The following is a 14,066-nucleotide window of genomic DNA, read 5'->3' as shown; positions in this document are numbered from 1 at the left end:
CTTCAGTAATATAATGAATTTTTAATTTTTATTAATTAATTAATTACATTAATTTGTGTGTGTGTGTGTGTCCAGCTCAGCCCACCAGGGGGCCGGGCTGGCTGGCATGTGGTGCTGGGGGATTGAACCGTGGTCCTTGTGCTTTGCTAAGCTTGTTCTAAGTAGGTGCTTTAGACCACTGAGTCATCTCACCAGCCCTTTTTTTTTTTTTAAGAAGAGAGTTTTTTAAACCCACAAATTGGGGGAAAAAAATCTTAGCCAACAGTTACTCAAAGGATTTCTTTATAGAATTCAAAAGAAGCACACCCCCAAAGTTCAAAGACACCCCCCCATCCAAAAATAGGCATCTGAGATGAATACGTACTTCTCAGAGGAAGCAATACAAATAACAACTAGTTATTTGAAAAAATGTTCAACAACATTGGTCATTCAGGAAATGCAAATGAAAACAGCACTGAGATTCCATCTCACCTCAGAAAGAAAGACTAGGCAGTGGGGAAAAAGGAACCCTTTTCCATTGTTGGTAGGAGGTAGACTGGTACAACCTCTGTGGAAATCAGTGTGGCGATTCCTCAAAAAACTGGAATTAGAAGTCCCATTTGACTGAGCTTGGATATTTTTCCAGAGGAATTGAAAACATTATGCCACAATAATAATATGTGCCTTCCTGTTTATAACAGCACAATTTGTCATAACTAAATCTTGGAAACAATGCAAATGCCCACCAAGCGAAGAATAGATTAAAAAAGATGTGCTATTTTTATACAATGGCGTATTACTCAGCTATAAAGAAAGGTAAACGTGAGGCTTTTATAGATAAATCAATGTAACTAGAGGCTATATTCATAAGTGAAATAAATCAGACCTGCATGTGTAAACATCATATCGTCTCCCCAGTGTAAAAACCTGAAAAATAAAGTCTGAAAGGTAGAATAGATAACTATGAAAGGGAAAGAAACTTCAAAGGGCAGGAACAACTGGGATGAGGGAAAGGAGAAAAAGGGAAAAAAGAGGGAAAAACATCATGTATGTATATACACAGGATAGCTAAAATGATTGTACTAATTTCTGTCAGCATTTTGAAGGTAGCAGTTAATGCTTAAAATTTTTACTTTGACCAATTTTACATGCTTATATCTGTAACCTGAGCATCTACATTGAAGACAACAATGTGCAATATCCATTGTTTAAATGCTTATCATCATGTTTTTTATTTTAAATTGTATATTGTTTCTACTGTCTTACCTGTTTTTTTAATGCTCTTCAAAAAAAGAGATTTTTGTATATCTTTTGTCGTATAATTTTTCCTTGGTTGCTACTCAGAAGTGTTTTATCCATTGGTTTTCATGGCTTTGTAAAAGTTTTTTTTTTAATTTTTTTTTACATCAGTTATTTTATTTTAAAGAAAAAAAAATAACAATGGTACAAAATCTCAAAACAAGACTTTAAGAGAGTAATAATGGTTAGTACATTGTGTATTGTTACTGCCAAAGTAGTTTCTCATATAACAAGATATAGGCAAGAAATAATAAATAAACAACATAGGTACAAACCTCTGTTTTGTAAAAGTTTGAAGTATCTTTTTTTTTTTTTTTTGGTTGTCTCAGGCTGCCATAAGGGCAGGTCTGTTAATATTAGGTGGAGGTGGGGATCGAACCGCCTTATCCTGCGCCTGACTACATTTGTATGAGCAGGTACTTAAACAACTGAGCTAACCAACAGGCCCCTGAAGTATCTTTTATTCTTTTCTTTTTCTTTTTCCCCCAGTACTGGGGCTAGCACCCAGGGCCTGTGCACTGAGCTGTGTTCCCATTCATTCATTCATTCATTCAGGAGATTAGTTATAGTGCTAAATTGCCCAGCCGGCTTGAACCTGGCTGGCTTCCTGCCTCAGCCTCTTCAGGTGCCAGGATTACAGGCCTATGTTGCCATACCTGGCTAGTGTGTAAAATAGCCTTTGAGCGTAAAAGTCCAAATGACCATTGGAAAGGTAGTCCCATTGCAATATGAGTAGATGCACAGGACATGGTAGCTGCTCAGTCAGAATCAGGGAGAAGTTCAGGGGGAGTCTACTAATTCTGTGGGAGAATCTTACAATTCTCTACTTGTGCTTTCAAGAATTTTCAAATGCCTTAGATAAATGCGTAGATAAAAGGCTACTGTAGAGTTAATTCTGGGTGCTGTGTTGACTGAAAATATTACTAGATGTCAGAGATACACATTCTAATCTCACTGTGCCAACTATTACCTATATGACCCTGACCAGGTTGCATTATGTCTCTGGTTTCCACATTCCTTTTGTGAAGGGGGATGGGAACTTGGAGTCAGCTAGGCATGTAATTCTGCATTGCAGCTGTGCTCCGGAGAAGGACAGTCATCTAAAGGGAGGGAGGGTGGGCACTGCCATCCTGGCTACCCCATGTGCAACAGTGTGCCTCTCACAGAGCCTCACCGTGGAGAGCCCAGCCGTATTGCACCTGCTTGGGTGGGAATGGGATTGGGGGATGTGGGGCTTTGTTAATTTGCTCATGGTGCTATATCCACAGTGGTGGCTGGTGCTATGGCTGCCTCCCAGGACTGTTACAGAGAACAGTGAGGTGGTATAGAAGTGCCCTGTAAGGGTAGTGTTACAGAAATGTAATGTCTTACTGTTCATCTGTGGTTTATTTTAGGGTAGATACAACAAGAATTGAATACTCCATCCCCTTAAGAGAAAACTGGGCACTGCCATATTTTGCGTGCCAAGTTGCTGCACTTACAGGCTATTTAAAAAGCAATTTAAATACTTATGCAGAGGTAAGACACAAATCTGTTTGATTCATCACAGTTAATTCTCATATATTGCAAATGTACATAAATTTAAAGCTAGTTGTATTGAGTTGTGTTTGGTGAAGCCTAGTTACTGCATAATAAAAGATATATGCACATCTGTATGTATATATACATATATAATTTTTTGAGAGGGTCTTGCTAAATTGCGCAAGTTGGGCTTAAATCTGTCATTCTCCTATCTCAGCTTCCCAGAGTGCTGGGATTCTAAGTGTATGCCACCACACCCACCTTATGATTTACATTTTTCCAGAAATAAAATCCCATCTTGCAATCATGTTTACTTCTTTCTTTGTCTCCCTTCTCTCTCTCTTTTTTTAAAAATTGTGAATGAGTTTAAGATTCTGGGGCTGGCAAGAATGCTCAGCAGTCTAAAGCACTTGCTTCAGCAAGCTGAGGGAAAGTGCCAAGACCACAGTTTGATCCCTGGCACCACATGCCACACCAGGCCCATGCCCAGGGCAGGCTGAGCCAGCCACACATGCATACACCAAAAAAAAAAAAAAAAATCACAAGAAATTATAATAGTTTACAGTGATACAATACTGTTACTTTGACTTTAGATCTTTAGATTTCACAGAGCTTTTATATGCATTCCTTTTTTGGGAGGAAGGGATACATAATTGTTCTTTTGTTTTGGCTTTATTTTGTTTTAAGGTAGACCCTCACTATGTAGCACAAGTTAGCCTTGAACTCAAAATCCTCAACCTCCCAGGTGCTGGAATTACAGATGTGCACCACCATGCCCAGCTTAGTTATATGATTTTTCTCACATTTTTAGATTTGAGTGGCTATTAAAATATAAAACTTTCCCATCCTCACAAGAAACTCAGGTTAACCCTTCATAAATCCTCTTCTAAATCTAACCTTTATCAACCATTGATTTGCTTGCTTTTGTTTGTTCAGTTTTTGGTACTGGGAATTGAATTTACCACCTCCTGCTTGCCAGGCAGGCACTGTGCCACTGAGCTATATCCCCAGCCCTGAATTACTTTGTGTCATACATTTTTCTACGTTGAAAGGTTGTATGAATAAAATCATAGGTTATGTAGCCATTATTGGTTGAAAGTTGTCCCTTCATCCACCCTAATGCCCTGGCTGGCTGTCAGAGTTACTGCATGTAGTGGTACTTTGCTTCTTGTCATTGCTGGGGAGTATTCTAAAAACATGAACTTTTCAAAGTGACATATTTTATAGTGTGCCTCCTTTTCTTGAGGCTAGATCCCAAGTTATTCAAGCAAGCTCAGACTTTGTGTAGTTACCTGGTTAATGGCTGAGACCTGCTGTATGATGTATGTCATTTGCCTTGTACACATAGAATAGAGCTTGCAGCAGAGGCATATCGAGAATGAAGCTGAGGGGCACTGTGACAGGGAGGGGGAGAGAAGACTGCAGAACTTTGAAAATGTTAAGGGACAAGGAAGGCTTAGTTACTCTCCAGATGGATTTCTGGCATCAAGACTTATTTTGGGAGGGCTGGGGAGATGGCTCAATAGAATAAGCACTTGCCTGGCAAGCACAAGGGTCTGAGTTCAATCCCTGGTTCTGCCAAAAAAAACCCACCAAAAACCAAAAAACTTTTTGTGTGCATGGTGGTTTTTTTTTTTTTTCAGTTTCAAACTGATTAACAGGACAGTGTCAATAATTAATACATTGCATGTTGTTGTCTTTGTAGTAGTTATTCATAGTACAAGATGCAGACAGGCTATCCTGTCCAAACACTATTAGTACAAATCTTTCTTCTCATTAAATTAAGAGAAAGTAGCTGTATATCTATCTTAACTATTTCGTATACACAGATACAAAATGGTCCTTCAATTGTATCCCCTTTTTTTGTTTAGCTTTGTCAGAGATGAGTATTCCATTGCCATTTAAATATTGTAGGTGCATATCAATATGGCTTTACTTTTTATACCTCTTTTTGTACTTTTCTGCTGGATGGTAAGACCAAGATAAAGCAAGACCTATATAACAAGAAATATAACTTTTGTCTCTGACAAGGTCAGTCAAATCCCCTCAGGATTTACCCTGAAATCTTATACCACAAGTTTGTAGATCCTTTGTCAGTGTTAGCCATGTAGGTGAGTCACGGCCGTTGCTTGACCAATTTGCTCTCTGTGAAAGCCTGAATGTTTTCTCTCCATGTGACTCTCCTTAGGCACACTCTGCCTCATCAATCGCTTTCCTCTGTAGCCCCATATTGTGCATGTTCTTAAGGGGAGTGTGGAAAAAGGTCTTGGAGTTAGTGTTTTGTTTTAGTATGTTGTAATGTTTCTCCAGAATCCCCCAAGTATTCTGTAGGTGACCAGTATGTTGACTAGTCTGTTATGTAGAGTCTTTATTGGTTTCACTGGGTTTGATAGTTTCAGGCCTGATTATCATAGTATAGTTCCACAATAGACAGTTTCCAAAGTGCCCTCCCCAGGGACCAAAAAACCAAGGGTAGAGAGAGGAAGGAAAAAAGAAAAAACAATTTAAGATGTATTATTAGCATATGTCCCAGCTCCCCACAGTGGGTAAAATCATTATATATTACACACATGGACTAAGAACATTTGAGGAAAAAACACTCCCATATGCAAGAATAACTGTGGTGAGAAGCAGAACATAAGGTTATGTGTTTTATCAGTGCAGGGCCCTTCTGAGCTTTGTGGTGGTGGTTTGACCAGTTGATGGAATTTTGCCAAGTTTGACATTTTGTTCTGTGGCCTTAATCTTACTCGAGATGATTAAAAATTCATTTATTTCTCTGCTGATGGCTGACATATTACTGGCTCTGGAATTTGTCATTGATAATAGTCTGTTGAGGTGAAGGATTTAGCTTTAAAAAACACAGTTCTTAGATTTCTTGGCCTGACCTTTATTGTCCTTGTTCACTGTTTTGTTATGGTGAGATCATTTGACACAGCTAATGGAAGAACTGGGAATTTTAAAAAGTAGATCTATAGAGGATGGAGTAACTATAGTTGGAAATGTGCTACATGACAGTGATTACTCACAAAAAGGTTGTTTGGAAAGTTGAAATTGAGTTTAGCCATGCATCTTTCAGTCAGGGGTAGTGACATCCCCATGTTTAGTATTTAACAGAGGAAGACAGCTAAGAATTTTATATGGTTGGTACTACAAGCATTAAGGAAAGATAAGGCTATATATATATATATTTTTTAATTTTATTTTTATTTTTGGCAGAACAGGGGATTGAACTCAGGCCCTTGGCGCTTGCCAAGGAAGCATTTATTCCACTGAGCCATCTCCCTGGCCCCAAGGCTATAGTTTTGTTAAGAGCAAAGAGTTGGAGTAGAGCAATTAGGAATTTGAAATATCATTCTTCAAATTGTAGGTTTTAGGAAAATATGAACCACCATGAAGGTAAAAATACAACATTATTTACAGGATGAAAGAAGTTTTTCCACATTAACAAAGTTCAGCAACCAAGCCACCATTTTGTTCTATAAATATACTTTACTTTTGGGACAAAGGAAAATTGTACTGAAATATATTTTATTTTTCTTCCTTTTTTACTTTGTCTTTCTGAGATTTTCAGTATGTTGAAAGACAAGTGGTTTCTTGCCTTAAGATCTTACTGTTTTGTAAGGATTTATAAGAATTATGTGACATAAGCCAGGCATGGTGGTGCATGTTTGTAATCTCAGCATTTGAGAGGCTGAGGCAGGAAGATCATTGTGAGTTCAAAACCAGCCTGGGCTACAAAGTGAGTTCAAGGCTAGCCTGAAGTGCATATCAAGACTGTTTCAAAAAGAGAGATGGCTGCCCAGATAGCTCAGAGGACTAAAGCCCCTGCTTAGGCAGATGCAGGAACCAAGGTTTGATCTGTGCAGCTGGTGCTGGCCCTGCCCCTGGGGCATGGCAATTGAAACTGAACATGGTGGTACATGCTGAAATCCCAGCACTTGGGAGGCTGAAAACAGGAGGATCATTACGAGTCTGATATGTGTAGTGAGACCCTGTAGACCCTGTACTAAATACATAAAAAATAAAAAAGAGAGGGAAGGGAAGGGTTAGGGGCAGGAGAAAGGGAAAGGAGGGGGAGGGAGAGAATATTATATGATTTTAAAATAGTTGTAAGAGTTACATAGATTCAAGTTGAACCAGTAACAGAGTTGGAACTTTGAAGTAACCTCATAGTTTTTTGTTTGTTTGTTTGTTTTGGGGTGTTTTTGGTGGAACCAGGGATCTCCCCGGCCCCACCTCATAGTTTTTAATAGCAGCAAAGCTACTGATACTTAATGTCTTTCTTTTGTTTCCCGTAGAGGTTTTGCTATCTGTTGATGAGTGCTTCAACTTACACCTTTATGATGATGTGGGAGTACAGCCACTATCTTTTGTTTCTTCAAGCAGTATCTCTGTTCCTGTTAGATATCTTTACAGTGGAACAAGGTGACAAGGTATAATGTTTTGAAATGATATATTAAAATTCCAGAAAATAAATGGCTGTCCAGTGTTGTATCTTAAAACCTCACATCTATTTTTTTATCCCCTGTATTCAGCTAGTGATTGCAAATATTAAAATTATTTGAACTGAGAGGTTTTCCTTTTAGACAGGGTTTTGCTGTGTATTCCAGGCTGGCCTTGAAGTCTCCCAAGATTCTCCTCGCTCAGTCTCCCAAGTGCTGGGCTTACAGGTTTGTGCCATCACACCTGGCTGAACTGATAGTGTTAAACAAAGTTGGTGCTGTGACTCAGTGGTAGAGTGCATGCTGAGCACGTGCAAGGCTCTGGTTCAATTCCCAGCAAAAGAAAAAACAATGATTAGTCAAGTATAAAGTCATTAATTTATTAAATGATTAGTTCAAAGGATGATAAGGGCTATAGGGGCAGCACCTGCGGGAAGCAGCTACTACCACTGGCTCTTCCAGCCAGATGTGGGGGCACATGTCTGTAATCCTGGGGTTCTGAGAGACTGGGGCAACAGGACCACAAGTTTGACACGAGCCTGGTAACTTAGAGACTGATACCCTATTTCTAAATAAAAAGACTACAAAAAGGGCTGGGGATGTAGCTCAGTGCAAAGGCCTTGCATTCAATCCCCAGTACATAATGAAGAAAAAGTTCTTCCAGCACTTGAAAAAGTATGGACAGAAGGTGGTGAGCGCAAGTCATGTCTGGGGAATTTAATGAGATCCTGTCTCTAAGTTAAAAAACAAACTAGTAAAGGGACCTAGAGATGTAGCTCAGGGATAGAGCACCTTGTGTTCAATCCCAAGTACCAGTACCACCAGAGAAGGGGTGGTGCTTAGGAGGGAGGGGAGAGAAAGGTGGGGAGAGACAGGTTCTTCCATTTGATTTGAACCCTCATGGTTGAAAGCTGTTTCTGGAAAGCTCTAAGAAGAAAGTTACTTGATTTATTGCAAATCATAACATTAAATATCTAGATCGAGCATTTCATAACACTGTTCTAAATTACAGTGCAGTGTTTATTGTATGATTTCTTTCTTTTCTCCTTTTTTTCCTGTTTTTTCTTTCTTTTCTTTTTCTTTCTTTCTCTTCTCATTTGAGGCTATCCTTAAACTCATTATGTAGCCCAGGTTGGCTTCAAACTCACTTCCTGAGAACTGGGATTACAGTCATGGGCTACTATACCTGGCTTTATTATATCATAGTCAGACCTATCCCAAACAAAGCTAATGAAAAGATATGCAATAAAATTCATTTTTACTTTCTTATTATACCCTAACAGATCCATGAGGTATATAAAATCTACATATTTTCTCTGTTTTTGGGATATTTGCTACAGTTTGAAAATCCAGCTTTATTAGTGTCTCCTTTATTAAGTTTTGTATCAGCCTTAATGCTTACTAAGTGCCTTCAGGTAATTATCATTGCATTTTTATTCTTGTTATTTTTAAATTATCAAGTTTTTATATCGCACTTTTTTTTTAAATCTCACTTCTTTGTTTGATTTTTCTCCCACAGCTGAATGTGAAGAAAGGAACTTTTGTAGCTAAAATCATGAAAGTGATTAATTTTTACCTGGAATGTACTCTGCCAGTGACACTGAATATGATAATAAAGGTAAGTAACTCTCAGAGATTCATGCAGTAGATGGAATTGAATAAGTTATCTAGCTGGGAATGGTGGCACACACCTGCAATCTCAGCACTCCAGTGAGGCAGGGGCAAGAGGATTGCAAGTTCAAGGCCGTTCTGGGATATGTAGTGAGTTCACGTGTCCCCTGAGCTACATAGTGAGGTCCTGTCTTGAAAAAAAAGTGTTTCAGTGAGGATAATAAGAGTTTTTCTAGCATAATGCTAACTGTAACAGTATAGTGCTAACTATGACAATGACCATAAAACTATAATATTGGTTAGAAAGAACAAAGAAGAAAAAAAGCCCTAGAATACTGGATGAGAAAATAGAAACTTGATTATTTTCTTTACTATTTCATAAAAAAAGAAATATACTTTATTTTGTGATTAATATGTTATCATTGCCTAATTAAAAAATCAGGTTATGGGGTAAATTGAGACAGATAAAAGTGGATAAGTAACTTGAACCAGGTGAGATTAGATTGTAGTACTGTTACTACCCCATTACAGTTTTATGCCTAAGCATAAGGTAATGTGATTGATTTCTACCAATGATTCTCATTGCTTCCTAGTTGCATTATGAAGTATTACTTAATTTGTGTTTATGTAGTCTTGCTATATTTTCTATCTCTAGTAATGGGAAGAGAACACACTGCTCCAAGCACAGCTAGGATTTCTTGATTTAATCAGTGTTTTTCTCTTCTAGATGTTTGTTCCACACACAGAAAATGAGCACATGCTCGAATTCCTTGAAGTAAAATTTGGGTTAAATATGACTAAGTAAGTTTCAGATTCTACATGTTTACCTAAATCTATACCACTTAGAAAATAAAAAGCAAAAATACTAAATGAAGGGAGCACCCACTTAATTGCATATCACTTAGAAAATAACCAATTTGGTGTGTTAGGGTATATAGAAGAAATGTGACATTATCAGTTTTCTTGTGGACTGGGAATGTAGCTCAGATGGTAAAATGCTTGTCCAGCATGTCTCAGGTCCTAGGTTTGATCTCTAGTGTCACAATTGATTAACCAATAAAATATAGCTCTCTTAATTATTCTAAAAGATAGATAAACTTTATTTTTTAAATTTTATTTATTTATTTATTAGAGAGAGAGAGAGAGAGAGTGTGGTGTGTGTGTGTGGCCAGCTCAGCCCACCAGGGGGCAGGGCTGGCTGGCATGTGGTGCTGGGGGATCAAACCGCGGTCCCTGATGCTTTGCTAAGCTTGTTCTAAGTAGGTGCTTTAGACCACTGAGCCATCTCTCCAGCCCCGATAGATAAACTTTAATAGTATTATAGTATCTAACACTTTCTCCCTTGGTAAAGAATGGTGATGTTCATACTGGGGAGATAGCCCAGTAGAATAAGCACTTGTCTGACAAGCACAAGGTCCTGAATTCAATCCCTGGTACTACAAAAAAAAAAAAAAAAGAAAAAAGAATGATGAAATAGTGTGGGCATATTGGTGCACATGTGTAATCACAGCCCTTGGGAGGCTGAGGCAGGATGATTTCCTTGAATTGGAGGCCAGCCTGGACTGCATAGTAAGATCCTATTTCAAAAAAAAGTAAATAAATAAATTAACAAACAAACATAAAATGAGGTAGACTAGCATGTATGGAGCTCTGGGTTTGATTTCAACCATGGTATGAAAAATGAAGAATAAAGAGCCAAGGTAATTTAAGCCACTATGTCAGTCATATGCTTATAGTAAAAAGGGGGAGAGGGTAAACAGAGTATTACTTCATAGCCAAGAATCTCCTCTTGCGGTCATAAAAATGGGACCCCATGGGGCCGGGGAGATAGCTCAGTAGAATAAGTGCTTGCCTGGTAAGCACAAAGTCCTGAGTTCAATCTCCAGTACTACGAAACTAAAAGAGAAGGAAAGAAAGAAAGAAAAAAATTGGACCCTAAAGCTGTTTTGATTTTTTTTTATTATTTTAAAGAATGTGCTTATATTTTCATTGTCATTAGTTTTTTTTTTTTTTTTTTTTAATCTAGGATGTGTTCTACTACTAAGCTACATGCTCAGCTTCATAAATGTACTGGTAGAATCTTAACAGCATAACAGGATAGTTACCTACATATTTCTCATGTTATATCTTAGAAATTTACTCATTTGCTATAGTTATATGGGATTATAAATACAGGGAATAGAGTTTCATGTGGTGATATTTCACAGTTAATAGTGTTTGAGATATAGATTTTTTTTTTTTTTTTTTTTTTTTTTTTTTGGTATTTTAGTACAGGGTCCACAGAGTCTCACTATGCAGATTGGACTTGTAGTGATCCACCTGTGTTCAGCCTCCCAAGAGCTGGGATTATAGGCCCATACCACCATGCCCAGTCTCAATCACCATCTCAGTGTGCCCTTGGGGTGGGGCTGGCATGACACGCCTGGGATTGAACCCTGGCTGCTGCATCTGCCTAAGCAGGTGCTCTAATCCGCTGAGCTATTTGGCTGGCCCTGAGATACGGATCTTTTAAAAGACCATGCACAAAAAAAAAAAAAAAAAAATTCCTTCATTAGGGCCCAGGGAGATGGCTCAGTGGAATAAGTGCTTCCCTGGCAAGCACAAGGGCCTGAGTTCAAGCCCTGGTTCTGCCAAAAAAAAAAAAAAAAGAGAGAGAGAGACTATGCACCTGGTTCCTGTTCCAGCATGGAGAAATAAGCCTTGTGAGGGAAGGACAGGGTCTTCCCTAGGCAGAAGGTGAAAGCCACCAGTAAAGGGGGGTGCAGACCTCAGGAAGGACTGGCCTTGACACCAGCTCTTTCCTAAACCCTGAACACAGCCAAGAATCTACCAGGGTTAAAGGCTGCTCTGAGCCAGTGTTTATGGGCTGATGTTTGTGTAATGCCTCTATTTAGCATGTTATATACTAATAATGTGCTTCACAGAGTGAAGCATTGAGTGTTTTAAGAAAATGCCAGTCCCATCTTATTGTCATCTTATTTGTTTTCTTTTTTTTGGTGGAACTGGGGATTGAACTCAGACCCTTGTGCTTGCCAGGCAAGTGCTTATTCTACTGAACTATTTCCCCAGCTCCTTTTTTTTTTCTTATTTTTTTCATACATTTTGTGACATGGGTGGCATAAACAGTGGTTGCCTTACCCTTGAGTGTGCCAATTGGGTATTAGGTTTCAGAGTACACCAGATTTTCAGAAACTTCTGTTGACAGACTTTCACCAGCTACCAAAGAAGTAATATTTATTGAATGTTTATAATAGTAGGCTACTGATACGGACCCAATAATGATTACATTATGCGGTGCAATAGAGAACAGGTAAAAGTGCTACAAGAATATGGGAAAGCTGGGCATGGTGGTACACATTTGTAATCCCAGCACTAGGGAGGCTGAGGCAGGAGTGCTAGACATTCAAGCCTAGCTTGAGTGACATAGCAAGACCTTGTCTCAAGAAAGGAAAGGAAGGGAAAGGAAAGGAAGGGAAGGGAGAGGAAAGGAAAAGAAAGGAAAAAAACAATATGGGAAGGAAAGATTGATGCTAAGGGAAATGAGAAGGGTGCTCATTACATTTGAGTTGGAATTAGACCTTATAGTTAAAAACTTCTAATGGAGGTTTTTTTAAGAAGTGCACTTCTTGCGGGCACAGAAAATTTGTTGGCAGTCTCTTTAGTACAGCTGTACTTTTACCCAATTCTTTGTTTCGTCCTTTTTCCTTTGAAATCCTGAGTGTATCTTATACTTAAAGTATCTCTCAGTTTGAATTGGTCACCATTCAAGTGTTTTGACAGTCGCATTTATTTAGCTGATAGCTGCTGTCTTGGGCAGCACAGAAGCAGAGGTTGGCCAACTGAGTTATTACCATCTTGTGGAAAAAAACAGAAATAACATTCTGAAGGCTCAGGTGGGTCAGGCGTGGTAGTGTAACACCTGTGATCCAGCACTGAGACAGGAGGATTCCTGAGTTCGAGGCAAACACAAGGAGGAAGGAGAAAAATGCAGTTGGGCTTTAAAGCTGGTCACATGACTTGGTAATAAGCAATACTTTTACATTTAATAAAGCAGTTTTGATGACATACTTTGTTGAAGACAATTACTAATACAATTACCTTTGTTTATAGAGGATAAGACCTTACAAGTATAAATGAGTGAACGTAGGAAATGTGTTTTATCTGTTTCTACTATGATTTAAAAAAATACTTTTGTTAGTACTGTAAAACACCTGTAATCTTAATACCATGCTTTTTATCTTCTCTAGGAATTTTACAGTGAATTGGCTCCTCTGTCAAGAATCCCTCCAGACACCGTCCCAAGATTTTTTTTTGCGATTGACACAATCTTCTTTATTACCATTCTATATTCTAGTGTTAATTATTTGTCTTCTTTCTATGATGCAAGTTATTTTTAGGAGGCTTAAGTAAGTACATGTAAGAAGCAACCACTAATATATTGAGAAAAATATTTATGCTTCATATAGATTTTTATGTCTGTATGTATATGTTCATGCTGCTACATATATATGTGTACATACATATATGAAGTTTTTGTTTTCTTACGCTGCGGATTGAATTTTTATGCCTGCTAAACACATAGTCTACCACTGAGCTATACCCCATCCCCATTTTTTTGGTTTTTTGTTTTTGACAGAACCGGGGATTGAAGTCAGGCCCTTGTGCTTACCAGGGAGGTGCTTATTCCACTGAGCCATCTTCCCGGCCCCCTTTTTTGTCTTTTTGAGACAGGACTTGCTGCGTAGTTCAGGCTGACCTTGAGCTCACTCTCGCTCAGGCTGGTCTCGAAATTGCAGTGATCCTCCTGCCTCAGCATACCAAGCGCTGGGATTACAGGCATGAACCACCATCTTCCACTTCCCCCTTTTTTTTTCTTTAAGAGATGAGGTTTTATTATCTTAATTAGACTGATCACAAACACCTGTGCTCATGATATTCTAGCCTCAGCCTCCTAAGTGTCCAGGACCACAGGTGTGAGCCTCTAGACCTGCCAATATTTTTGTATTTGGGTTTGTTTTTTTTTTCCATAATTTTATTGAGAGACAAATAGCAATGAGACAGTTTCAAATCAAATTGGTAGGACAGTTCCAATAATTAACACATTGTATACTTTCTTCCTAGTGGTTATTTGCTGTACAAGATGCAGACATGATATCCTATTTACAAACACTATTAGAACAAATCCCTCTATTCGTTAAGAGAATGTAACTA

The 14,066-nt window shown here is 38.5% G+C and overlaps 1 protein-coding gene across 3 annotated transcripts in view; it reads left to right on the top strand.

Moving 5' to 3' along the window:
- Positions 1 to 14,066, top strand: part of Dpy19l4 (dpy-19 like 4) — an 87,219-nt gene that overhangs the window by 34,072 nt on the left and 39,081 nt on the right. For all 3 annotated transcript variants that reach the window (XM_023701362.1, XM_023701361.1, XM_023701363.1), the window contains 6 exons: positions 2,673 to 2,796; positions 7,101 to 7,235; positions 8,528 to 8,659; positions 8,764 to 8,862; positions 9,583 to 9,656; positions 13,103 to 13,261. In XM_023701362.1, coding sequence (XP_023557130.1) covers positions 2,673 to 2,796; positions 7,101 to 7,235; positions 8,528 to 8,659; positions 8,764 to 8,862; positions 9,583 to 9,656; positions 13,103 to 13,261 — 723 coding nt within the window. The remainder of the gene's footprint in view (positions 1 to 2,672; positions 2,797 to 7,100; positions 7,236 to 8,527; positions 8,660 to 8,763; positions 8,863 to 9,582; positions 9,657 to 13,102; positions 13,262 to 14,066) is intronic.

The sequence above is a fragment of the Octodon degus genome, unplaced genomic scaffold (genome assembly GCF_000260255.1).
Source record: "Octodon degus isolate 3935 unplaced genomic scaffold, OctDeg1.0 scaffold00134, whole genome shotgun sequence".
In the NCBI taxonomy this organism is placed as follows: domain Eukaryota; kingdom Metazoa; phylum Chordata; class Mammalia; order Rodentia; family Octodontidae; genus Octodon; species Octodon degus.
Note: the sequence above shows the minus strand (reverse complement) of the source record. Positions and strands in the feature narration are given on the sequence as shown.